General features: G+C 38.8%; 1 protein-coding gene across 10 annotated transcripts in view; it reads left to right on the top strand.

Moving 5' to 3' along the window:
• The window catches only part of LOC149124920 (uncharacterized), a 73,277-nt gene extending 49,636 nt beyond the window's left edge, over nucleotides 1–23,641 (top strand). Inside the window, exons 3-7 of one of the 10 annotated variants that reach the window (XR_016211694.1) lie at nucleotides 15,337–15,453; nucleotides 16,259–16,478; nucleotides 17,754–18,057; nucleotides 18,183–18,292; nucleotides 22,754–23,641. Coding sequence is in view for 4 of the 10 variants with exons in the window: in XM_089302141.1 (XP_089158267.1) it covers nucleotides 15,337–15,453; nucleotides 16,259–16,478; nucleotides 22,754–22,953 (537 nt within the window). In the remaining 6 variants the exon portion in view is untranslated. Of the gene's footprint in view, nucleotides 1–2,166; nucleotides 2,295–15,336; nucleotides 15,454–16,258; nucleotides 16,479–17,753; nucleotides 18,058–18,182; nucleotides 18,293–22,753 lie in introns of those variants that run through there. The other 9 variants (XR_016211695.1, XR_016211703.1, XM_089302141.1 and 6 more) reach the window with 9 other exon arrangements.
• The last annotated feature ends 1,999 nt before the right edge of the window (nucleotides 23,642–25,640 follow it).

Below are 25,640 nucleotides of genomic sequence, written 5' to 3'. Positions count from 1 at the left end.
CCCAGTGCTGGCAATTCAGGGCTACTTCTCTGGAGCGTAAGGACTTTGCCTGCAGCTGGGATTTCCAGAAAAATGTACGTATAAAATTATCTCTCACATCAGGTGGTTAGGCTTTTGTTCAATTTTCATGCCAGTAAAGATAGTACATAGCTCCTGTGAGAAGCCTAGGTCCCATTTGGTTGGCTGATTTTCTTGTTTCCCATGACTGGTTCCTCTGGCAATCAGCAATGCAGATTAAATTCACCAACTAACTAGGAGCTTGCATCTCTCAGAAACATTGTGGGGAGGGTTCCATCAATATTTTATAAAGGGTTTGGAGAAACAATATCAGTTCTGAATTTGAGGAAAAAGTATGGACAGAATAAAATAAGGGAAGCAATGAATTAAGCACTGGAGGGAGAGAATGAAAGTTCTTACACTCAGAACCATCGAATTAGTGTAGCATAAGAATAAAGAAAGTATTTTGTACAAATCCATTGCATTGCAGGTGTGTGTGTGGAGTTACTATTAGGATTCTTTTAAAGTGAAACCAATCCAGAGCATATTGTTATTTCAAAATAATAAGCAGACACCATTTTCCTTAGAACTTTGGGCAAAGAAAATGTTTGTGATTTGTGAAAATTTCATATCCCATTTATTAGTGTCAAAACAAAACAGTCCATGGTTATTATGACATGATTGTTGGATGAATGGTAGGCGATGGAGTCAGGGCAAGTAGTAACTGTTATAAGGAATAGTTATAATTGGTGTTGTAGGGAAAATATTTTCATGAAGTGTATAAAGAGAGAAACATCCTGAAATACCTTTTAGATGAAAGTATATGATGAGTCAAATTAGCCAGGGTTGATTTGCATTTGTAAGGGTTGCTTCTGATTTGTATTTAATGCATTTATAAACTAAAGGCTGGCTCTATCGAATTATTTATAACTAGACTGTGAGAGGACTTACATATGGCAGACTTGAAACCATATAAAAAGTGTGATTAAAATTATGACACACACCCAGGACGGGTGAGTGGCATAGGGGGGCTTAAACCACACGCACGCCTCTTGGCCATATCAACAGCTGACAAGTACCTTTTTTCTTTCTGAATGAGACACAAGCCTTTTCTCCAGCAGCAGAGGCTGGCAGATAGGGTTTAAATTGTTATTTTTTCCAAACGATGTGTGAAAAACAACACTTTTCATGAATATGCAAATTTTAAGCATCAAAGTTTAATGTATGAAAGCGTGGGTTATATGAAAGTCAAGTGTTTGAAAGTCAGGGACATTTCTCTTAAGATGTCAGTTGTAATTTTAAATACAGTAAGAAGTTTGGCTTTCAAAATGTATTTCTTTTGACTTTTAAGGTCTTAAAATGGCTTCTAGTCTTTTTATTTATTTTTAAATGTTGCAATTCAAACACTTTTTCTTGACATTACCCAGTATTTCTTGAGATTTATTGTTTTAAGCCATTTCAGTAACTCTTTACTTCTCTTTTAAATGGATTATTTATTTATTCTCATCTACTTGAAAGGCAGAACAATAGAGACAGAGAAACAGAGAGAGAGAGAGAGAGAGAGAGAGAGGAGACCTTCCATCTGCTGCTTCACTTTCCAAATACCTGAAACAGCCAGGACTGGGTCAGGTGAAAGCCAGGAGCCTGGAACTAAATCTGGTCCCTACACAGGTGTCAGGGCCCAGGCACTTCAGACATCATCTGCTGTCTTCCAGGATGCATTAGCAGGGAGCTTAATTGGGAGTCTGGCCGCTGGAACACTCACTGGCACTCCAAGCCAACCAGCTGTGCTACAATATCCACACCAGTCTACTTCTTTTTGCTTTTGAAGGTTTATTTATTTGAAAGTCAAAGTTACACAGAGAGAGGGAGAGACAGAAAGAGAAAGAGACCTCTTCCATCCACTGGTTCACTCCCCAAATGGCCGCAATGGCTAGGGCTGGGCCAGACCAAAGCCAGGAGTCAGGAGCTTCTTCTGAGTACCCCACATGGGTGCAGAGGCCCAAGCACTTGGGCCATCCTCAGCTGCTTTTCCACTGGCAGGGTGCTGCATTGAAAGTGGCACAGCCAGGATTCTAACACGCGCCTATTTGGATGCTGATGTTGCAGGTGGTGGCTTCACTGGCTATGCCACAATGCCAGCCCTACTAGTCTACTTCTTTCTCACAGAGTTGCTGTACTTTTTCCTGCATTGATCACTGTGCAGGACAGATCTAAGCCATAAACAGAGTCAACAAGATCGTGTTGAGATGATTGTAAGAGAGCACTTTTCTTGACTTTATGAGACCAGTCAAAGTAAGTCCAGACTTTGTTTTTCACTCTCTGTTTCTCAGCATATATTTTAAAATTCACGTTGCAGGCAATTTAAAGGTCATCACATCCACGGTATTAGAGAAAAGCATCTTTCACAGATGTCTTGTCCCCGCATATGTCTATAGAGACCCTGCAGCTTGTGTCACTCTGTGCTTGCTACCTTTGGGAGTTCTTCCATAGATGTCATCATTAAAAATTCAAAGCATTTTACCCATTTATGGAAGCACACGGTTGTGGGAAAATGGGACTGTGTGCCCTTGAGAGTGATCAGCTTTAGTTTCTTTAACAGCTACACATTTTGATCTAATGATTTCTTTAGAGAGTGCTTTCTCCATAGCTTTTATTCAGAGAAATGAAGTTGATTGGAAAAGAAGTTAAAGTGAAACAATTTTATAGGCATTCCTAAACACATAGAAAAAACACATTGACTAATGATTGAACTTTAAACCTTGATTAATAGCTCACTTCAACCCATAGCAAGTATAGAATGCACAAAGTTGATCTGGTAGTGGTCACAATTGTCAGCTTAATGAATTTGCTTAAGAGCTTTGAAATATTAAAAATCAACTTTTATTAGGTGACAAATTATTTAGACTACAAAATTCTTATAATCATGGGCTGGTTATGATATGAAAGACCAAACTACATTCAGGGTTTATACATAAATTGTCAATTAACGGACTCAATGCCTCATGACCTATAATCAGTTCGGAGCTGAGAGGGTTCAGAAAGAATAGGGAGAGGCAAAAGACAAGATGCCAAATATTATTATTATTCTTTTTTAAAATGCTATTTATTTAGGGTCCAGAGAGACAGCGGGGGAATTGATAGAGACTTCCTATCTGCTGGCTCACCTTCCAAATGCCTGCAACAACAGGATTAGGCTGGGCTGAAGATGGGAAACTAGAACTCAATCCATTTCTAAAATGTTGGTGGTAGGAAACCAAATGCTTGAGCCTTCACTAGGTTGCCTCCTAGAATCTGAATTAGCAGGGAGTTGCGATTGGGAGCCAGAGCCAGGTATTGAGCCCAGTAACTCTCATATGGGTCATGGGTACCTTCACTGTTTTATTAACTGCTAGGCCAAACACCCATCCATAAATATTATTATTCTTTACCATTATTTATTATCAGCCCAATGACTTAACCACATAGAAGTGCTAAAAGAAAAAAACATGAATTCGCAATTCAGCACAAACATCTTTTGCCATTTCTTCCAAAATCAGAGAAAAAAGTCACAAATCAAAATTCCCTAAGAGCCCAAAATCTTAAGTGCAAAATAAAGTTCATTATATTTTTGAGTAAATAACACTAGGTAATGCCATCTCACTAGTCCAAGTGATCAATTTCTGTTCACAATTGATCATAATGATAGGACTAAGAGTCAAAGGGATCACATAAACAAGACTAGTGTCTGCTAATACTAACTGAGAGAATAAAAAAGGGAGAGAACGATCCAACATAGGAAGTGAGATACACAGCAGACCCATAGAATGGCAGATGTCCTAAACAGCACTCTGGCCTCAGAATCAGCCCTTAAGGCATGCAGATCCAGCTGAAAAGCCCATGGGAGTATTTTAGGCATAGAAAGCCAAGACACTCTGGCAAAACAAACAAACAAACAAACAACAAGCTAAATGAAAGATCTCTGCAAGTGAGATCCCAGTGGCCCAGTGGAAAGAACAGGTCATCAGGCTGGTGCCGCGGCTCACTAGGCTAATCCTCCGCCTAGTGGCGCCGGCACACCAGGTTCTAGTCCCAGTCGGGGTGCCGGATTCTGTCCCGGTTGCCCCTCTTCCAGGCTAGCCCTCTGCTGTGGCCAGGGAGTGCAGTGGAGGATGGCCCAGGTGCTTGGGCCCTGCACCCCATGGGAGACCAGGAAAAGCACCTGGCTCCTGGCTCCTGCCATTGGATCAGCGCGGTGCGCTGGCTGCAGCGCGCCGGCCGTGGCGGCCAATGGAGGGTGAACCAACGGCAAAGGAAGACCTTTCTCTCTGTCTCTCTCTCTCTCACTGTCCACTCTGCCTGTCAAAAAAAAAAAAAAAAAAAAAAAAAAAGAACAGGTCATCAAAGAAGGAGGTACCTTTCTCTGAAGGGAGGAGAGAACTTCCACTTTGACTACGACCACGTCTAAATATGATCAGAGTCGGTGAACTCAAAAGGCTTCCATAGCCTTGGCAACTCATGACAAGAGCCTAGGGTGATTACTGATGCCATAAACAAGAGTGTCAATTTGTGAATTCAACAACAAGAGTCACTGTGCACTTACCCCTCATGTAGGATCTCTGTCCTTATTGTGCTGTACATTGTGATTTAATGCTATAACTAGTACTCAAACAGTATTTTTCACTCTGTGTTTCTATGTGGGTGCAAACTGTTGAAACCTTTACTTAATATATGCTAAACTGATCTTCTGTATATAAAGATAATTGAAAATGAATCTTGATGTGAATGGAAGGGGAGAGGGAATGGGAAAGGGGAAGGTTGGGGGTGGGAGGGAAGTTATGGGGGGGAAGCCATTGTAATCCATAAGCTGTACTTTGGAAATTTATATTCATTAAATAAAAGTTAAAAAAATAAAATATTATAACCACCAGATGGTAAGGATTTCATGAATACAAAATTTATCCTGCTCATAGCTGAAATTCTAGGTAACATGCTTAAAAACAAAAAAAAAAATAATTTACTATAACACCACCAAGAGGTCAATAGTTACAGTATTTATCTGCAAAAAGTTAGAAAGTTATAATTAATTCTTAACTCTCCAAATTACTGTAGATGACCTGTGACATAAATGATTATGAACTTGAGATAATTAGCTCTCTCTAGTAATAGTTCATAGCATTCTATAACATTTTCATTTAAAATGCTGGGTAAGCCATTCTACTTGACAATAGAGAAATGAAACTGAAAATTCCACTACAAAGTGCAATAAAACTATAACAACCAGCATGCCATAAAATGTAAATGCATTATATATACACAACACCATTAAAATAAATTTTCTAATTAAAAGTAAAGTGTTATTTACAGCAAAGGGTATATATTTTCATGTGAGATAATATTTTATCAATATACTTACAAGGAACTATAACAATGGAATCTTCAGTCTTCATTTACTGTCTTTAATTAAAGCTTCATCATACTAATAACAAATTCTTCCTACAAAATTCATTTCTGATTGGAAACCTCCCACTGAATCTAGGGCAAGGAGAATTAAAATGTAATTTTCTTTAGTTATTTTAATGATTGTCTAGAGAAGTAGGTATAAACTGAGAAAATGAAGTCATAAGCTCATTAAATCTTTGTTTATGGTTAACACTAAACAGAAAGAGAAAGAAAGCACATGAAAAGTTGCAAGAAATCAGAAGACAGAGAGTATTGATAATTGTTACACTCCAGAAAATATTTCCTATTCCTACCATCTTTCCAAAATAGGACCTCCCTCAAGGTGAAGTCAACGCAAGGGGAGAACAGGAGTTTTCTGCCATCACCTATCCTCATTGTGTTGATTTTGTAGACATGGCTACCTCTCTTTTACCTAAACAAGAGTACTAGAGGGATCCTCAAGTCTGAGTGTCTGGGAGAGGCTGTGATCAAGGAAGAGGCAGAGACTCAGTTCTCAAGTCTTAAAAATCAGCAGAGGAACATGTATCCTAATAATCACTCTACTGTCTCCATGAGGAGATCCGCACTTGGGCTGAGTCTCCTGCAGACCTCCCCTCCTAAGGCTTTGCAAACCTCACCTCATCTCCCCTTGTACTGGCTGCTGCAGTTACACTCCCCAAAAAGTGTGAATGTTTGAAGATGACTTGTGAGCAGCAGCAGTAGGACAGCTCAACTTTGTGGAAAAGGAGAAGGCACACAGTGTTAAACATCTCAAGGAATCACCCCATGACAAACAAGCAGAGACTCTCATTCCCCAGCCTAGCTTTGCAAGCTGCAATAAAGTCACACAGTCTTGAGAATCAGCCTCCCAAGAAACGTGGAGAAAATGTTTAAGAGAACCTTAGCATTGCTGTCTGGGCTGACTGCTTAAGGTGTTTCCCAAAGCTGGTGAGTGAGTGCTTCTCAAATAAAAAGAATTCTGCAATGCAAGACATTAAGAAGCAAGGTAATCCAAGAACATGACACCACCAAAAGAGAATTTTCCTATACCAAAACCCTAGGAGCTGCAGATCTATGAATTTTCTGATGAATTCAAAATGACTGTTTTAAGCAACCTCATCAAGCTAAAAAATAACACAGCTAGAGAAGAAAATTAGGGCAACAATAATGAACACAAGACTGTGATAAAATAAATCATAAAAAGCTGACATTCCGGAGCTGAAAAAGTAAAACAAGTGATGAGAAACGTTAAACAGAGAACTTCAGCATCAGATTTGATCAAACAGAAGAATCTGTGAACTCAAAGACCACCCATTTAAAATTATTAAGTCAGCAATAAAAAAGAGTGATGAAAACTTAGAAGATTTATGACATATCACTGAATAAGCAAATTATAGTTTATAGGAGTCTCAAAAGGAAAGGATAAAGAGAAAAGGGCAGAAATATTATTTTTTTAAAAAAGGAAGAAATCTTCCAAAATCTTGGAAAAGATTTGGTCATCCAGTTTCCAAGGCCCCAAAGTCCACAAAGAACTTCAATGAAAAATAGATAAATAAATAAAAAAGACAACACCAGGATACATTTTAATGAAATTGTCAAAAGTTAAAGATAATTTTAAAAGTAGCAAGAGGACCCAACACATACAATAGGATATACATTAAACTATGAATGCATTTCTTAACAGAACCCTTGCAGATCAGGAAAGAGTAGGATGATATAATCAAAATTGAAAGGAAAATCCTGCCAACCAAGAATACTTTACTACTAAAGCTACCCTTCAAGAATGTAGGAGAAACAAAGGTTTCCCTAGGCAAACAAAAGCTGAGGGAGTTAATCACCAGTAGACCTACAGGAAATGCTAAGGGAAGTTCTTCAATATGAAACAAGAGAACATTGATAGACATGAAAATTTATGGAAGTGTAAAACTGGTAAATAGTCAGATTCAGAGTACTCTCATAATGTAGTGATTTTGTATAACTACAGCAAATGATAGAAAACAGAAGTACTAAAGTAGTGACAGCTAATTATATAGCTAAAGTAATGGGTAGACAATATAAAAGATGTAAATTATGATATCAATAATGAAGTTAGGAATGTTAACACACAAAAATGTAGGGTTCTTGTGAGTGATTGACTTTAAGCCTCCATAGGTAACCTGCATGGTAACTGCAAAGCAAAACCATATAAAGACATGAAAAAATAAAGAAAAAAGAATAAAAACATACCACTACAGAAAATCATCGAATAGCCAAGGAAAATAGAACACAGAAAACCACAAAACAATTAGGAAACAAGAAAATGATAGCAGTAAATTTTATCATCCAATAATTAATTTAAATATAAACATAGGTACAGGCACTGTGGCGTAGTGTGTAAGGCTGCTGCCTGTGATGCCAGCATCCAATATGGGTGCCTGTTCAAGTTTCAGCTGCTCCACTTCTGATCCAGCTCTCTGCTATGGCCTGGGAGAGCAGTGGAAGATGGCCCAAGTGTTTGGGCCCCTGCACCCACGTGGGAGACCTGGATGGAGCTCCTGGCTCCTAGCTTAGAACTGGCCATACTCCAGCCATTGTGACCATTTGGGGAATGAACCAGTGCATGGAAGACCTCTCCCTCTGTCTCTCTGAAACTCTGCCTTTCAAGTGAATAAAAAATATTTGAAAAATGTAAATAGACTAAAAGTTCCCATCCAAAGACACAAAGTGACAAAACTGGTTAAGAAAATCATCCAAAAAATGTTACCTTTAAAAGGCTCATGTTAGCTTTCACTTTAAAGACTTACACAAAGGCTAAAAAAGAATATGTGGAAAAACATATTCTATGAAAATGGAAACCAAGACACCAAGGAACATTGTACTTAGATAAAACAGACTTTAAGTCAACAACTGTTACCCATAAAGTTGCAAACATCAGCAGGTGAAATTCTTTAGGTGTCACCTTTGGGCCTGTCCACCATATCCTAAATAGATCTCTAGAAAAACAAAATAGTGATTGGTTCTTTCTAGACAACTGGAACACAATTTGTTATCTTGAAAAGCTCATGCCTGCCTTCAGGATAGTACCTCAGATCCTCACAGTTGATGGTGGCCTGTCAGTTCCCCCTCTTGGAAAAATAAAGCATTTAGTAAAGTTAATTCCACTGGGCCCTTTTTTAATGTCTGAAAAATTAAGCACTCAAGGGATATTTGGGGATCTCTCCTCATTATCATTCTAACTTCCTTTCACAGTTTATAAAAGGCCGCCAAAGTCAATTAAATCACAATGATCCCCTTCGGAGATACTAACAAATTCATGAAGGCTATATGCTTCTTCATATAACAATTTCATGTGACATATGACTGACAGCGGTTCAAAACAAAGCTACCAGGCTTAGAATATGGGGCTGTTAGGCAAAACATGTGCCATTCACAGAAAGCAAAATTATACTTACAGCAATACAATAATTTCCTGGAGCATTGATATAACTAAAATGATACAGGAAACAAACATAAAATTATTAAATTAGGTAATTTGGCTATTACATCCAAATCTGGTTTTGTAGAGACTCTTTATCTATTTTTTTGCATTTAATTTAATTATTCTTGCCTCTGATTTATAAGTAGACTCTCAACTCTGATGATAATGTTTTCCTTAGTATTTGTTTTGTAGTGCTGAAAGAAGCTGATCTCCAAGGTCCTAAATATTCTTGTGTATCTGCTAGGCCGTCAAATTATCCACCACTGGTCATGTGAATAAGGGGATAAAAATTTTATTTGTATAGAAGCTGAGTCAACCAACACCAGTGATTTGATGTATGAGAGTATCACAAGTGGCAGCATACATCTGGGTTGATCAGGTCTCAAATGATTGGCTACTATAATTTCAAGGTAGTATTGTTATTTATTATAATAATTTTTGCATATGAAAATAAGAATATTAAAGTAATTATATAAAAAATTCCTTAAAAACAACTTATTTGGAATAAGTTTTTTCTCATCTGGGCAACAATACCTTTATCTGATTAAATTATTGACTCATCAATATGTAAGTCAGGACCTTTTCTCATTCTCAAATTTTCTCAAGCCCCTGATATTTTTTCAATATTTATTTATTTATTTATTTTTAGAAACCTTTATTTTAATTAGTATAATCTTCACAAGTACATCTTTAGGAACATAGTGTTTTTTCCTGCCCTCCCAACCCTACTTCCTCCTCATTTGCTCTTCCCTCTCCCATTCTCAGTCCCATTCTACAATAAGATTGGTTTTCAGTTAACTTTATACAAGAATACCAATTCTATACCAAGTAAATATTTCAACAATTTGCACACACATACAAAATATAAAATATGTTAAAGAATAAGTTTTAAAGTTTATACTCATAGTACAACTCATTGAGGACAAAGGTTACATGGGGAGTAAGTACACAGTGACACCTGCTGTTAATTTAACAATTAACACTCTTATGTATGATGTCAGTGATCACCCAGGGCTTGTGACATGAGGTGCCAAGGCTATGGAAGCCTTTTGAATCCACAGTCTCTGTCAATATTTAGACAAGGCCTAAGCAAAGTGGAAGTTCTCTCCTCACTTCAGAGAAAAGTGCATCCTTCTTTGATGGCCCCTTCTTTCCACTGGGGTCTCACAGAGATCCTTTACATAGGACATGGGTTTGGTTTTTTTGTTGTTGTTGTTTTTTTGTTTTTTGTTTTTTGCTTCAGTATCTTGGCGTTTTATGTCTGAAACACTCTCATGGGCTTTTCAGCCAGATCAGAATGCCTTAAGGGCTGATTCTGAGGTCAGAGTGCTATATAGAGCGTTCGTCATTTTATGAGTCTGCTGTGTGGACTGCTTCCCATGTTGGAACATTCTTTCCTTTTTAATTCTATCTATTGTTATTACCAGACACTTAATCCTATTTATATGATCACTTTAACACTTAATCCTATCTATATGATCAATTTAACACTTAATATGATTGCTTTAACACTTAAGATGGCATTATTACCAACCAGCTTAGGGGGATTTGGGGTCCCATGGTAGCTTTTAGCTGTAACCTTAGAAGTAAGTCCATAGGGATGTATGCAGAACCATACAGTTTTACAGTTATAAAATTCCTCATCCCTCTCTTATTCCCACTCTTACTTTTTACTGGGTTCTATTTTCAATGTACTTTATATACATATGATTAATTCTATGTTAGGTAAAGAGTTCAGCCAATGGTATTATGAAGGAAAGAAAATAAAATGAAAAAGAAAACTTCCTCAACATTCAGGACAAGGGCTGTTCAAGTCATTGTTTTAAGTGTCAATTTCACTTTTACAAGTATCCTTTTAGGTGCTCTGTGGGTTTCACTACAATGTGTGTGATAAAGATCTTTTCTGGTCGTCTATTGGGAGTGCTAGGTACCTCCTGTACTTGGATGTCTCTTTCTTTCTCCAGATTGGGGAAGTTTTCTGTTATTATTTCCTTAAGAAGGCCTTCTAATCTTTTCTCTCTTTCCACTCCTTCTGTTACTCCTAGGAGCCGTATGTTGGGTCACTTGATAGTATCTTGTAGGCCAGTGCCGCAGCTCACTAGGCTAATCCTCCGTCTTGCGGCACATGGCACACCGGGTTCTAGTTCCGGTCAGGGCACCGGATTCTGTCCCGGTTGCCCCTCTTCCAGGCCAGCTCTCTGCTGTGGCCCGGGAGTGCAATGGAGGATGGCCGAAGTGCTTGGGCCCTGCAACCCATGGGAGACCAGGAGAAACACCTGGCTCCTGCCATCGGATCAGCGCGGTGCACCAGCTGCAGTGCACTGGCCGCAGCGGCCATTGGAGGGTGAACCAATGGCAAAGGAAGACCTTTCTCTATGTCTCTCTCTCTCACTGTCCACTCTGCCTGTCAAAAAAAAAATTAAAAAATTAAAAAAGATAGTATCTTGTAGATATCCAACCTTGTTTTTTAGTTTTCTAAATTTATTCTTTTTTTCTTGTCTGACTGTAATATTTCCAGAGATTTGTCTTCTAGTTCTGATAGCCTTTCTTCTCTTTCACCTATTCTGTTGTTAAGTTTCACACTGCATTTTTTATTTGATCTATTGAAGTCTTCATTTCTAGTATTTCATTCTGACTTTAATATCTCAATTTTTTGGGAGCACTTTTCATTTAGATTTTGAATTTGCTTCTAAGTAATCTGATGGTTAATTTTCTGAATTCAGTTTCTGGCATATCCTCAATCTCTTCATCTTCACCTTCTATTATTGAAGAGTGTTCCTTTGGCGGCTCATCGTATCTTCCTTATTCTTATTTAGGGTTTTTGCTTTGTTTTTCTGTGTGTGTGTGTGTGTGTGTGTGTGTATCTATCTGGGGAATTTTCTCTTGTGAGGTTTCTCTCTGTTAGGAGCTGCTATGTGTTTGTGGGTTTCAAGTGGAAGCACAGAGAGCCACCTACTGGAGCCCTGCTTAACCTTCAATCGTAGGGGCGGATATGAACTTTGGTGCACTTAGCCCCCACTGCTGAGACCCCAGCTGGCTTCTCAATGGTTGATGGAATGGGCTCAAGTTTTCAATATTCAGGACTTTTCCTTGTTGTATGACTTGTGTGGTGTGGAAGAAATTACTCTGAAATGTTGTGGACCTCATTCCTGGGTTGGGGGTGCGGTGGGGTGGCCCCAGCAATTAATGGGTGTGTGTTCAGGAGGCTAAGGCTTATGTTCATAATTGTAACCATTCAAGATGGCTTCTCTTGGCAGGCTGTAGGTCTGAGTTGGGGAGGGGAGGAAGGAGATGGACCGGGGAGTGCAAGACCTTTCTGTTTGCTTTTCTTTTTTTTTTTTTTTTTTTTTAAGATTTATTTATTTATTTATTTATTTGAAAGTCATAGTTACACAGAGAGAGGAGAGGCAGAGAGTGAGAGTGAGAGAGAGAAATAGAGAAAGAGAGAGAAAGAGGCAGGGAGGGAGGGAGAGAGGGAGAGAGGTCTTCCATCCAATGGTTCACTACCCAGATGGCCACAAAGGCCGGAGCTGTGCTGATCCAAAGCCAGGAGCCAGGAGCTTCCTCCAGGTCTCCCATGCGGGTGCAGGAGCCTATGGACTTGGGCCATCCTCCACTGCTTTCCCAGGCCATAGTAGAGGAGCAGCTGGGACTCAAACTGGTGCCCATATGGGATGCCGGCTCTTCTGGCCAGGGCTTTAACCCACTGGGCCACAGCGCCAGCCCCTGTTTGCTTTTCTATACCCTCTCTTTTTTTTCCCGTGTGGAACTTCAAAAGCAGCTCACCAATCTCCCCCTCCTGCTGCTATTCGCAGCTCTGTGGATCCACAATTTCCTGCCTAACATGGTATGCTGGAGGCTGGCACCCATGCCTGCACTGAGTCTCTTCTGCTTCTCTTTCTTATTTTCTCTTTCAGGGTGGACCTGTCCAGTCTGTGTTGGCCTCCTGGGCTTCCCATCTTGAATTTCCCATGGCCTATCTCCAGGGTGTATCTTCTCTCTTTTGTAACTATCTATTTTGCCCCACATGACTCGGTTCGTCCTGTTGCTGTGCTGCCATCTTGGGGAGCCACATTCTATCTCCCAATGATATTGTCATTCAAACATTTCCTCGAAATTATTTGAGCCAGATTTCTCAAATTTTATATGAGGGTTCTTCACTAAGTTTTTGGAGATTTGGAATTAAACATAAACTTATTTTAGTGTAAAAAAGTTTTGACATCCATGCAGATTTTTCATAAAACACATTTTCCATGTTTTTTTTTTTTTTTTTTTTTTTTTTTTTTTTTTTTTGAAATCGCTTGTATTTACTATTTAAAGTCTCTTCAAGGGGCTTCAACATGTTTATGGAAAAAAGTGGAATTGAAAGAAAATATGCATTTTCATGACCTTTCTTATGCCCCTTATATATTACTATGAAAATGTACCTCTGATATTTCTGTTCTGAGATGCTACTAAAATTTGTTCAAAATAATATTATCTTATTATAGCAGAGGATCTAAAATAATGCCAGACAATATTGTGCATATTTATGGGGTTCTAGATGTTGATTATGACATGCCTATATTGTGTAATATTCAATCATGGTAAATATATTCATTCTTTAAAGAATTTAACATTTCTTTATAGTGGAAACATCCAAAAGCCTATATCCTGTGTTTTTTTTTAATAAGAAATATAAAGTACATTAATGTTATCCACAGTTACCCTACTGTGAAATAGAACCCCAGAACTTTTTACTCTTATTTAGCTATAACTTAGTAGTCATCAATCAGTTTCCCCCCTCTTCACACTTCCCTCCACAGCCTCTGGTAACCACTATTATGTATATTTTTAAAATATTTATTTATTTAGGCCGGTGCCACAGCTCAATAGGCTAATCCTCCACCTTGCAGTGCCAGCACACCGGGTTCTAGTCCCGGTCGGGGCGCCGGATTCTGTCCCGGTTGCCCCTCTTCCAGGCCAGCTCTCTGCTGTGGCCAGGGAGTGCAGTGGAGGATGGCCCAGGTGCTTGGGCCCTGCACCCCATGGGAGACCAGGAAAAGCACCTGGCTCCTGGCTCCTGCCACCGGATCAGCGCGGTGCGCCGGCCGCAGCGCGCCGGTCTCAGCGCGCCGGCTGCGGCGGCCATTGGAGGGTGAACCAACGGCAAAGGAAGACCTTTCTTTCTGTCTCTCTCTCTCACTGTCCACTCTGCCTGTCAAAAAAAAATATTTATTTATTTATTTTGAAACTCAAAATTACATAGAGAGAGGGAGAGGAAGACAGAGATCTTCCATCTACTGGATCTGAAGTGGAGCAGCTGGGACACAATCCTGTACCCATGTGGGATCCTGGAATCACAGGCAGCTGCCTTACTTGCTATGCCACAACACCCATCCCACCACCATTATATTTTTAAGTTCTATAAGATCACATCTTTTTTAGACTCCACATAAGAGTGAGATTGTGTGATATTTGTCTTTATGTGCTTGACTTATTTCATTTGACACCATAATCTTCAGTTCCATCCGTGCAGTTCCAAATAACATGATTTCATCCTTTTCTTTAATCAAGTAATACTCCACTATGTATATATACATTTCTTTATTTGTTCACTGGTGAATGGACAGTTAGTGTTCATTTCTTGGTTATTGTGAATAGTGCTGTAATAGACTTTTTTTCCTTTTCTTAAAAGATTTATGGAGTTCTTCCTCTGCCTTCTAACATTTAATCACTGGGAGAAAGAAATTTCTAGCAGAAAACTTTTCTCCTTTATAGGTAACTTGTTCTCTCTACTTGGTTAGCCAAAGTGCTTTTCATACTTCAAATCCAAATTTCTATCAAAATCTAATTTGAAGATGTTTGTTTTGTCTATATTACATTCACTTTCTCTTAATGCAGTGTTCCCTTTAGTTTTCAGAATCACAAAATGTGCTCTTGGGACAGACATTGTGGCATAGTGAATTAAGCTGTCATTAGGGAAGCCTGCATTTCATTTTGGAGTGCCTAGGATCAACTCTTGCCCCCAGCTCCAACTCAGCCTTCCGTTGATGCACAGCTTTGGGGGAAGCGGAGATGGCTGAAGGGTCCCTACCAACCGTGTGAGAGGCATGAATGGTGCACCTGGCTCCTGGCTTTAGCCAGGGCCAGCCCCAACTCCAGCTGTTGTGGCCACTCAGGGAGTGAACCAGCTGATGGAAGATCACCATTTCTGTTTTCTGCTTTTCAAATAAATAAACATTTTTAAAAAGGAGCATGTTCTTAAATTCGCCATGCTTTTTATTTTTATTTCCTTTAGTTCCTGGGCTCTGTAGTGTGTTGTTGCTGAGCTCTGTAGTGTGTTGTTTCTACTCCTCCTGCTGTTTCTTCATCTCTACTTTGGATTCAGAATCTATATATCACTGATTTGCACCTGTTTTTAATCTTAAGGTAATTCCAATACTATCTTTTTTAATTTTCAAAATTTATTTGGGAATCAGAGAGAAAGAGACAAAGCAACAAAGAGCCGTCATCTGCTGGTTCACTCTGCAAAGGCCCGCAACAGCCTCAATCCAGGTCGCCCACCTGGGGAGCATGGAGCCAGGATTCCAGAACAGGTACTCCAGTATGGAGCACTGGTGTCTTTCGTGTTGAGCGAAATGCCATTTCACTTCACTGTTTTTAAAAAGTCATGGTGTTTTGTATTTAAACAAAGTCATAGTGTTTTGCATTTAAACATTCTTACCTGCTGCATAGCAACACTTTCTGGCAAATGTTCTACAATTTGTTTCTCCCATTCTGTCTTCATTGCTTCAGTTTTATATTTGTGTTCTATGATATTTACCTCCTGATTATACATGGGTGAATTCTTCCTCAACCTGCTATTTTCAATCCATAGAGACCAGGCATCCACCAGCAGCCCTTCTTCCGGGAGAAAAGACGTAAGGAAATCTCCTAGCTTCTATCTTGTTCCATCTTCTAATCTTCCCACAGTGCTCCCTGTAAGACCAGCGGGAAGAAAACCCTCTGATGGGAAGTGGGAGCTGTGAACTCCCTGTGCTGCAGCGGGGCCTTAGGCAAGGCTGCGGGACCGGCTGCAGAGCGACCTCTACGGTTTTCCCTGACATGTTCTCCAGCTGAAGCTGGCTCAGTTCTTCATTTCACCCTTAGAGAGCTGCACTCCTTTTAATCTCCAACAAGAATACATTTGGCTAAACGCTGATGAACCTCTTGCGTCACAGGGAGGAAGGATACAAATGATCATTTGTAGAAATCTGAGTAAAGCCAGCCAATGATTTCCCTGCATGCCACCAGTAACGTCTTCTTTAGCCTAACAGGCTTAAGAAGGGGCTGATGGGAGTGTCCAATACCCTAATGTGAGAGACTCCTCAGGGCTCATCCAGATCTCCTGGTTACTCCTAGGGACTCACCGAGGTGCGTGTCAGAGTCCTTCCCCCTTCACCTGTGCTCGCCCTGCGGCACCATCCTCTCCAAAGGTGTGGAAGGAGAACACAGCTCTTCCTCCTTGATGTGCTTGGAGAGGAAGACACAGAAGCTACTCCAGCTTCCAGGAGGCCTCCCTTCCGTCGTTGCTTTCTCAACCAACAGAAAAGGCCTCCGTCACCACTAGAGATACACAAAGGTAACTAACAAAACCTGCCGTCAAGGGTGCTTCGACAGACACCTAATTTTTACAAGCCTGGTGTCTGAAGGCAAATTACACGTGTCTGTAATGATTCTGCAATTTTCTTTCTTACCTTGAGAATGGGAATAACGATGCACACGAGTTAGTGTTGAGTTGAGGATTAGGCTACTACATCACAGAGTGGAAGTGCAGCACCTAGCCGTTGCTGTTATCATTATTATTTTATAAATACATTAGAACAGGTATGTGCATGTGTGTGTGTGTGTGTGTGTGTGCGCACATACTTGCGTGCATGTTAACCCCGGAGTCCTTAACAATTCCTTCTGCTTGACCAAACTTTAGACACCATCTCTTCTCATGCTAGACCCAGGACTCTTTTCTCTTGGAGCTTTTACCTTAAAGAAAATCTTGTAATTGTAAATTCATTCCTTCCACTTTGAGATGTAAATCTCTTTTGAAGGCTCTTGTCAATTTTATAATCCAGGACTGTCTTTCCCAAGTACCTGGGAGCCATGGCTTTGAAATGTAATCATCAAGGACGATGGTGCACCTGTCTCGCAGGTCCTGCGGTTGGGTAGCAGCTGAACTTCTGTGGATACCTTGCTCCGAGTTATAAAACTGCATCTTATGAAGATAAGAGAAAGTTTACTTTTCCTTTGGGTAAAGCCAATTAGCAAACGCAGATGGCCTGGGATCCTACCTCCTTCTCCTACACTGGCTCTTTAAAATTCTTGCCCTTTGTTTCGGCTGAGATGAGTTGAGACTGAGCTGTGGCCTCTGTGCCCTATTGCAAGAGCTTCAAGAAAGTCCTTCCTGACTGTTAACTTTAGGGCAACTTTTGCTTTGACTGTGCTATAAGTAGAACAAGGAGTTTCATGCTAGCACTTTTCTAAATCTTATCATCGGTAAACAAGCTTAGCACCTCCACTAATCTACACAAACCCATTTGCATCTAGACAATTTTGCACTAATGCGGAGCTACACAAAACTTCAGTCCATAATCTCACACTTATTCCTTAGTATAATTTTATGCTTTAAATGTTGTAGCAATTTCCACTTTGGTAAGGGAGACAACCTATGCAACATTGATTTACAGTTAATGTTTTACAGTTCTTTTCCTTAAATGAATTCAGAATTATTTATCCAAACATGCACACATGGTCAAACCTGTTCATCATTTAGATTCTGCTCAGGAGATTTTATTATGAAAATAAGTTTAAACACAAGCTTAAGGAGCTTCACCATTTTAATATGATCTCTGTGTTTTGGTAGGTAATTGCTCTGATTTTAAAAACTATCAACCAAACGGGTAGCCGATCCGAAGCCAGGAGCCAGGTGCTTCCTCCTGGTCTCCCATGCGGCTGCAGGGCCTAAGCACTTGGGCCATCCTCCACTGCCTTCCCAAGCCACAGCAGAGAGCTGGACTGGAAGAGGAGCAACAGGGACAGAATCCAGCACCCCAACCAGAACTAGAACCCAGGGTACCGGTGCCGCAGGCAGAGGATTAACCAAGTGAGCCGCAGCACAGGCCAATGCTTGTAAATTGATATCTGCAGAGAATAAGCTTAGGTGAAAGGTAATATTTTATATATAGTTTAACTTACAGTCTTTAACTAGTTTAAATATTATTAAAACTTGAAAGCAAAATAATTTCCAAAAAATGAGATGAAGCTATTTTATTTATTATTTATTTATTTATAGAGAGTTTTTTTCACTCCTCAAATGCCTGCAGCAGCCAGGATGGGGCCAGACCAAAGCCAGGAGCATGGAACTCAATCTTATGTTTCCTACATGGGGTGCAAGAGACCCAGGTACTTAAGCCATCTCCTTCTGCCTCCCAGGGTGTGCATTAGCAGGAAGCTGGATTGAATGCAGAGCCAGGACTTGAACCCAGACACCCCTACATTGGATGAGGACATCTTAATCACTGTGTCAAATGTCCACCCCAAGAGGAGAATCTTCTATAACCTTTGCAGATAAAGATTCTCTCTCTCTTTTAGAAATGCATTTTATTTATTTGAAAGTCACAGTTACGGAGAGAGAAAGAGAACAGCAGAGAGAGGAGAGAGAGAATGAGAAAGAGAGAGAGAGAATCTTCCATCTGCTGGTTCAATCCCCAGATGGCTACAGCAGCCAGATATGTGCCAGGCAGATGACAGGAGCCAGGAGCTTCTTCCAGGTTTCCCACATGTTTGGCAGGGGTCCAAACACTTGGTCCATCTTCAGGCCTTTTCCCAAGACATTAGCCAGGAGCTGGATAGTAAGTGAGGCAGCTAGGATATAAAGTAGCACCATATGTGGTGCCTGTGTTGCAGCTGGTAGCTGTACCCTCTGTGCCACATGACATCTGCCTCTATTTCTTCTAACTTTTGTGGATGCCATTGTTTCACACTTAGAAAAATTGCCTCTGAGGTTTCTGTCCCTTGCCTAATTATTTTATAGTCTACTTTAGCAAAGGAGGAGAAAGTATATAAAACTGGGAAAGTAATCACACCCTCTATCGTAAGACAGAAGTGCTAATATACCCAGGAATATTCTCTTCATAGTAGGGACCAAAATTGCCTCTTAGTATTCAAGGTAACATGATAATAGTTATCACTGAAATAGTTTTAGCTTGACTATATTGCAATTTCAAAAAACGCACAATTCAAATCTTCTATGGAGTATTATAATAATGGTATTACTTTATTTCAATTTAATTTACAAAAAGAATTATAGATTCTTTTCTATCATTTTATTTTTAACACATTTATTCTAATGACACTCAGAAAATTTTTGGAATATGTTTTTAAAATGACCCTAATGCCTATGCTTTCACATAAATTTTATTTCACAATCATTTTTGAATGTTAATAGTATCTATTATTTTTCTTCAAGAGTACTTTTGGTTAAAAAGATTATCATGAATATTTTCCTAAAAATATATTTGATTATAATTAGAAATGATTTATACAATGAATACAGTTAACTTTACCACTTAAAAAAGTAGTAAACGTGATAATAGAAGTAAAATATACATACTATTCAGATAAAGCTAATAATTGTATGTGTCCTACTACTCATCAACATCTCTAGTACCATGGGAAGAAAACAGATTCGATATTTTATGTAAAATTGAACATGGATCACCATTCAATAACTCATTACTCAGAATAGGGTAACCTAATATTAGGTTTTCTGATTCAAATGTCCTTTGACAATGCAGTGTTTTAAATAACTATGGTGCAATACTAAAAGCTTTATAGCTGCAATTTTAATGTAATCATTGAGTAAAAGCATAAAGCATGAAACATGCAATAAAATGAAAAATGTTTGTATATTTGGTGAAATATATCTTTGATACTGAGGTTTAATCAGAGAAACCAGGAAATGTAAAGCCTCAGAAGGAATTGCACCTCTAATATACAGGGGGGGTCTTAAATTATTTTTATTAGTAAGGTTAAAGTGCTCATATATTTCCATAAAGTACCCTAATGATCAACAGACAAGGAGATGACTTTAAGAACAAACCAGAGGCAATTGATGTAGAAGGATGCATTGTTGGTCTTGGCCAAGCAGATAGAGATGGAGAACAAAGTGGGAGGAAGAAGCAGTGTGACAGCTGTACTGGGAAAGGAGCGATGGGCTGCAGACGCCAGTGAGGGATTGCGGGCTTCAGGAGTAAATTCACATCGATATTCAACACTGACAGGCTTGGGAGGCTGTCATCCTGAGCATGTCATTCTAAAAGCAATTGAACAATTCAATTTGCTGATTGCAAATTTTGGAAATGTTTGGTTTCTTATCCAATACATGACCCTAGCATTAAGGAATTATGTATGCTTTATTAAACATGAAAAAAATCACCTGGTTATAAAGAGTAATTATTGGACATGAAGTTTCAATTTCAAACATAAAAAATCTTTTGATATCAAAGCTAAATTTAAGTTGACCATTTTACAAGTCTATTTTTACAAAATAATCTATAACATTTTATCTCTTTCTTTACATTATAATGTACTTGAAAACTCCAAATAAAATTTATCATAATGTTTTAGAACTAGAGACTACCTCCATTGTCATTCATGTAACTGACCAATTTTGTATAAATATTTATATGTTATAAATATTAAATTAATACAGAGTACTAATATCAAGTGTAGGACCCAAATCAAGATAGATTTCTTATGCTTTAAAGAATCATGTTTTTCCGTTGTTCCTTGACAACTGATCTCCGTGTCCAGGAGATATTTTTCAAGCCTAGAATCAAAGTTATGGCCAAGAAAATAGAAACCTGAAGAGTAATTTCACTAGAGCATAAGCCAGCCTCACTTCTAGTTTGATTATTGAAATAGTGTTTTTGCTTCTTGTTCCAACCCCACACCTCAAATTGTCTTCTCTATTCAGCACACACACACAGAGAAGCGATCTTTTCAAAATGTAAATCAAATCACATTCGTCACATGCTTGGAATTGCTAATGCTATTACATCCGGAATAAAAATACAAACTTTTTATCATTGCCCACAAGGAACTGCATAATCTGGTCTTTGCCTAACTCTATGACTTCATCCATCACTGATGCAGAACAGAGCATTCTTGCACCTTCTGTCCTTGGAGGCTCTTAGATGCATTCCTCACCCTCGCCATGATGACCCAGGGAGGCAGGCGGACCATTGATTCCAAAGGACAGACTGAACAGCAGCACTCGGAAGGGTTAAACTGGTTGCTCAGCCTTACACAATAGTGGAGCTGGGACTAGCTGGCTCCAGGCCCTGTGCTTAATGCCATGCTGTGTTCCAGATATTTTCCCAGCTTCCATGTTTGCTGCCAATCTGATGGCTGTTTTTTTGGCTTCATCTGTACTCAAGACCATTTTATTACATCAATAACTTCTCTCTTTGCTTAAAGGGCAATGTTTTTGTTGCAAAGCTTAGTTTTACACATGATTTAAATGTGTGTTCAGCTATCACTTTTTGCCATAGGCTTTATGAATTGTCTGGATGGGTTGTGGCTGCTGCCTTCCCCCATGATGCACAACTGCAAACCTAAGTCCTGGTTACTCGTTCACTAACTCTCTCTCTGTCTCTCTGTCTCTCTGTCTCTGTCTCTGTCTCTGTGTGTGTGTGTGTGTGTGTTTATCTCTCAGAATTTAATGTTACCTGAAATTACATTCTTAACTCAATTATACATTTTTCTCTATATCCTTTACTGGAATGTATTTTAAGGATGTCAGGGAATTTTCCTATTTATTCTTTATTTCCTATGGAAAAAAATTGTTACAAGAGATATTCAACATATATTTCTCCAACTAATAAAATAATTTTCTTAAGGTTACAATAGCTTCTGCAAAATATTTCAGATGTTTTAAGAGCTGATAGAAAGATAAAGGTAGGAATGCGATTTTGGAATATTACGCATGTAATATTACTATAATTATATTTGTCCTTTCATCAATCCATTTAGTTAATTATCTTTTGACTTCTCATAAAATATACTGCCTAGATTTTAACAAAATTAATTCTTTGTTCCATCATGATAAGTCATTTTCCTCTTTCAATCATGGGTGCCCTATAAATAATAGTAACATAAAAGGATTCCATTTTATTAATATAAAATTATTTTGTCTTAAGTAGTATTCTTTCTTAGTTAGCATTATATAACTTGCACAGATACAGGCTACAACATTTTACTAAAGTTAAGAAAGTGAATCTTTAATGCCTGGAAAAAATAAAAACAATGAATAGTATGATCTTTCAGTAATCTTAGTCTTAAACATAGGATAGACCAATAGGTCTAATGAACTCTTGTTGTATATGTTTTCAACTTCATAAAAGACTATCCTAGAGCTTGGAGTCTATAGACAAGAAAATAAAATTTATAAGGAGCTGTCTGTGTTGGAAAACACCATCTGTGAGTTGAAATTGGATTTCAGAACCATGGCTTAAGGTTCTATCATTTCAGTATATTTATGGATTCAACATCTCTAAGCTACCACACAGAGGATGGGAAATAAGTAAACTTAAATTGAGGCTCTAAAACAGGACAGGAAGTATAATCTTATTGTTATCACTGTGACTTCATGAAATGGAAATCGAGATTGGAAAATGGCCTTGTGCTGTGGGCATTCCGTATTCAAAAGAAAAATACTTTTTAAGAGCAAAGGCAGAATAACATCTTAAATGTATATAATTTCATGGAAGAATGTATGTGTGAGGGTGGAAAGTTGCTGATAACCAATGCAGAATAAGACTCACATGATATTAAAAGACTGTATTATGTTCTTTTACATAGGTGAAAAAAAGTTGGCTTTGGCAGAATCCAATATTTTCATGGAGATATTTACTATTTGTTGGTTTAAAATACAGTGCCTATTGAACAGCGAAAAAATGAAAGCTACAAAAAAGGAACATGAAGAAGACTCGATCGCTCCCAATAAGGGAATGTCCTTGCATTGCAGATGCCAAAATAAAACGAATGTGGAAGAAGGGTAAAGACCTGCATTTCTAATACCAGAAGAAATTATTAAAATAAAGAAAAATGAGGTCTCTGAAAGCCAGGAGCTACAAAGACCAGATGATGAAGCCAAGAAACTTACATCCAGGGGCAAAGTCAGTAAAAATAGAATGTGCTTGAGATCTGGAGGAGAGAATGCGTCCCCCATGCATAACACAACAGAAGTGAAAGTGGAGGGGAGAAGTGTAGAAGTCTCTATGAAGAATCAGAAAGGAGTAACTGGAAATACAGAGGTGATGAGTCTGAGATCCAGAAAGACCAATCTCAAGTCTGGTGCAGATTCTGTGGAGCGTAAATCTGAGCCGAGAGTAACAGGAGGGATCACGAGACAGGCAGAAGATCCAGAGAAAGATAAGGACATTGTGAGCAGCAAGAAAATGAGAACCAGAAGGCATTGTGAGGATGTTTAGCAATGAAACTGAAGCAAGGAAAATATAAAATTAGTTTAGTGAAAATTTTAGTATAACTTTTGCTATCTATGTAAAATGAATTCTGTAAGTAATGCTATTGATCTGTTTAAGAGAAATAAGGGTGTAATTTTCCAGTTCAATGATCTTCAAAAGATCATGAAGGGGATTGCTGGGTCTCCTAGAGTGATAAACATTTAAGAAGTGCAAGGTGGGAAGTGGAGTTGGGGCCATGGTGTGGCCTCTGCATTACAAAATAAAGCCCTGGATATCCTAAAAATAAATAAATAAAATAAAATACAGTGCCTGATATTCTTGGATTATTTTGTCCATAAAATTCTCTGAATAAATCCAAACATCACATTGGGATAACTTATACTCTCTACCCAAGTCTCACTTAACAAAAGAGAAAGTGAAAAAACAATGTGTGTATGTGTGTGTTTATTCAATGCAATGGAAGTAACTGGGCTGTTGAATGAATGCAACATTTTAGTGTTATAATTCTTGAAACTCATGGAAGAAAATAGTAGACATATTAAGTTAAAAACCCCATATAACACACAACAAAGTTATTAAAACATTACTAATTCAAAAATTTCAGAATAAAGAAAAGGCTTTGTTCCTTCACTTTGCCCTACAGTATGCTACTACTGTGTGATGCTTACAGAAAAAGAATGGATAAGAAAATAGCTTTACAAAGTAATGTATAACTTACTCCTCTTAGCAAAATAAATTATGTGTTTTGAAAGGCAGAGAGAGAGAGAGAAAGAGAGAGAGAAACAGATCAGAAGACTGACCAAAAGAGATTGTTTACTCCTGAAATTCCCGCAACAGCCAGGATTGGGACAGGTTTAGTTCAGGAGCCCAGAATTCACTCCAGATCTCCAATGTGGGTGGGAGTGACCCAAGAACTTGAGCCATTGCTTTATGATTTCCATGGTGCACATTAGCAGGAAGCTGGATCAGAAACAGAGAAGGAAGGACTTGAACCAGACTCTCAGATACACACTGCAGATGCCCTAAGCTGTGTTTTAACCACTGCACCAAACACCCACCCCAGAATATTCTCTTGCAAATCTTATTATATCATTAGCTAACGGAAGGCAAATATCTATTGTTCATTAACAAATGTCTCCAAAATTCCATGCTTAAACAATGACATTTATTTTGCTTGTGAACTTGCAGGGCAACAAAGCTTTAATAGAGACAGCTGCTCGGCATTAGCTGGGGCTGGACAGAGGCTGGGGACCAGAATCAGCTCTTCCATCATGGGTCATCTTTCTTGTAGCTCCTCAGTTCATCAGCCGAAATCTCAGCTAAGGCGTTGCTAGACACGAACATGTGACTGGTTTGTGCTTGTGGAATGTGATGACTACATTTCATGGGCCATCTCAATAGTAAAGAGAAAGTCAGTGGGAACAGAATAACCTTTTATGACTTAGGAAAAGTCATGGAGCATCACTTCCACCTCATGCTATTGGTTATAATTATTTCTAAGACCATCTCATATTCAAGTGAAGATGATTGATTTCCTTCTGTTGATTGTAGATGACCAAAGAAGATGCAAATGTGTTTTAATGCCATTACAGACACTTTGAAAGTTTTAAGACAATGAAATCTCTTTTGTGTTGCCCCATCTTGCTCATGATACCTTTATCATCCAACACTAATTACCACTTAATGAAGACTGACATGAATTCCATCTAATGAAGATACCAGTCCAAAAAACCTGAGAGAGAAACTGCTTTAGAGGAACATTTCCTTTTAAGTGCATAAAGTAGGCGTTTACTTGAGGAGCAGTTTAATGAGTGGGATGAGAGTAGCTCAGGATGCATTCTTAGGAGGATGCTGAATCAGACAAAACTCTAAAACCCTGCCCACATTCTACCCCTTCAGTAAGCACACGAAATCCGCCCTCTTCTTTCTCCTTCTTTAAGTTAGTATTCACTCATTGTTTGTCATTAGCCAATTACCAGGATTGAGTTGAGAGGATAGAAAACTCGTGTGCTGTTAGCACTTGGATCTTTCAGTAGAAAGTAGAATTTATTGGGTTCAACTTGCAAGCTGGGAAGCTTGATGTCCTATCTGGGTCTTCCAGTCTTTCATTGTGTCACAAGTGGATATACTTGGGCCAGACGCGGCAGGATTAGACACACGATGCAAAGGACAACACAAGAGAGATCCTGCCCTGGTAATACCTCACATTTTAACAGGAAAAGCAAAAGAAGGCAAACAAAGCTGACTATGTCGCAAGTTAC

This window comes from Oryctolagus cuniculus, chromosome 8, assembly GCF_051225735.1.
Source record: "Oryctolagus cuniculus isolate XC-2025 breed Fujian yellow rabbit chromosome 8, ASM5122573v1, whole genome shotgun sequence".
Classification (NCBI taxonomy): Eukaryota; Metazoa; Chordata; class Mammalia; order Lagomorpha; family Leporidae; genus Oryctolagus; species Oryctolagus cuniculus.
Note: the sequence above shows the minus strand (reverse complement) of the source record. Positions and strands in the feature narration are given on the sequence as shown.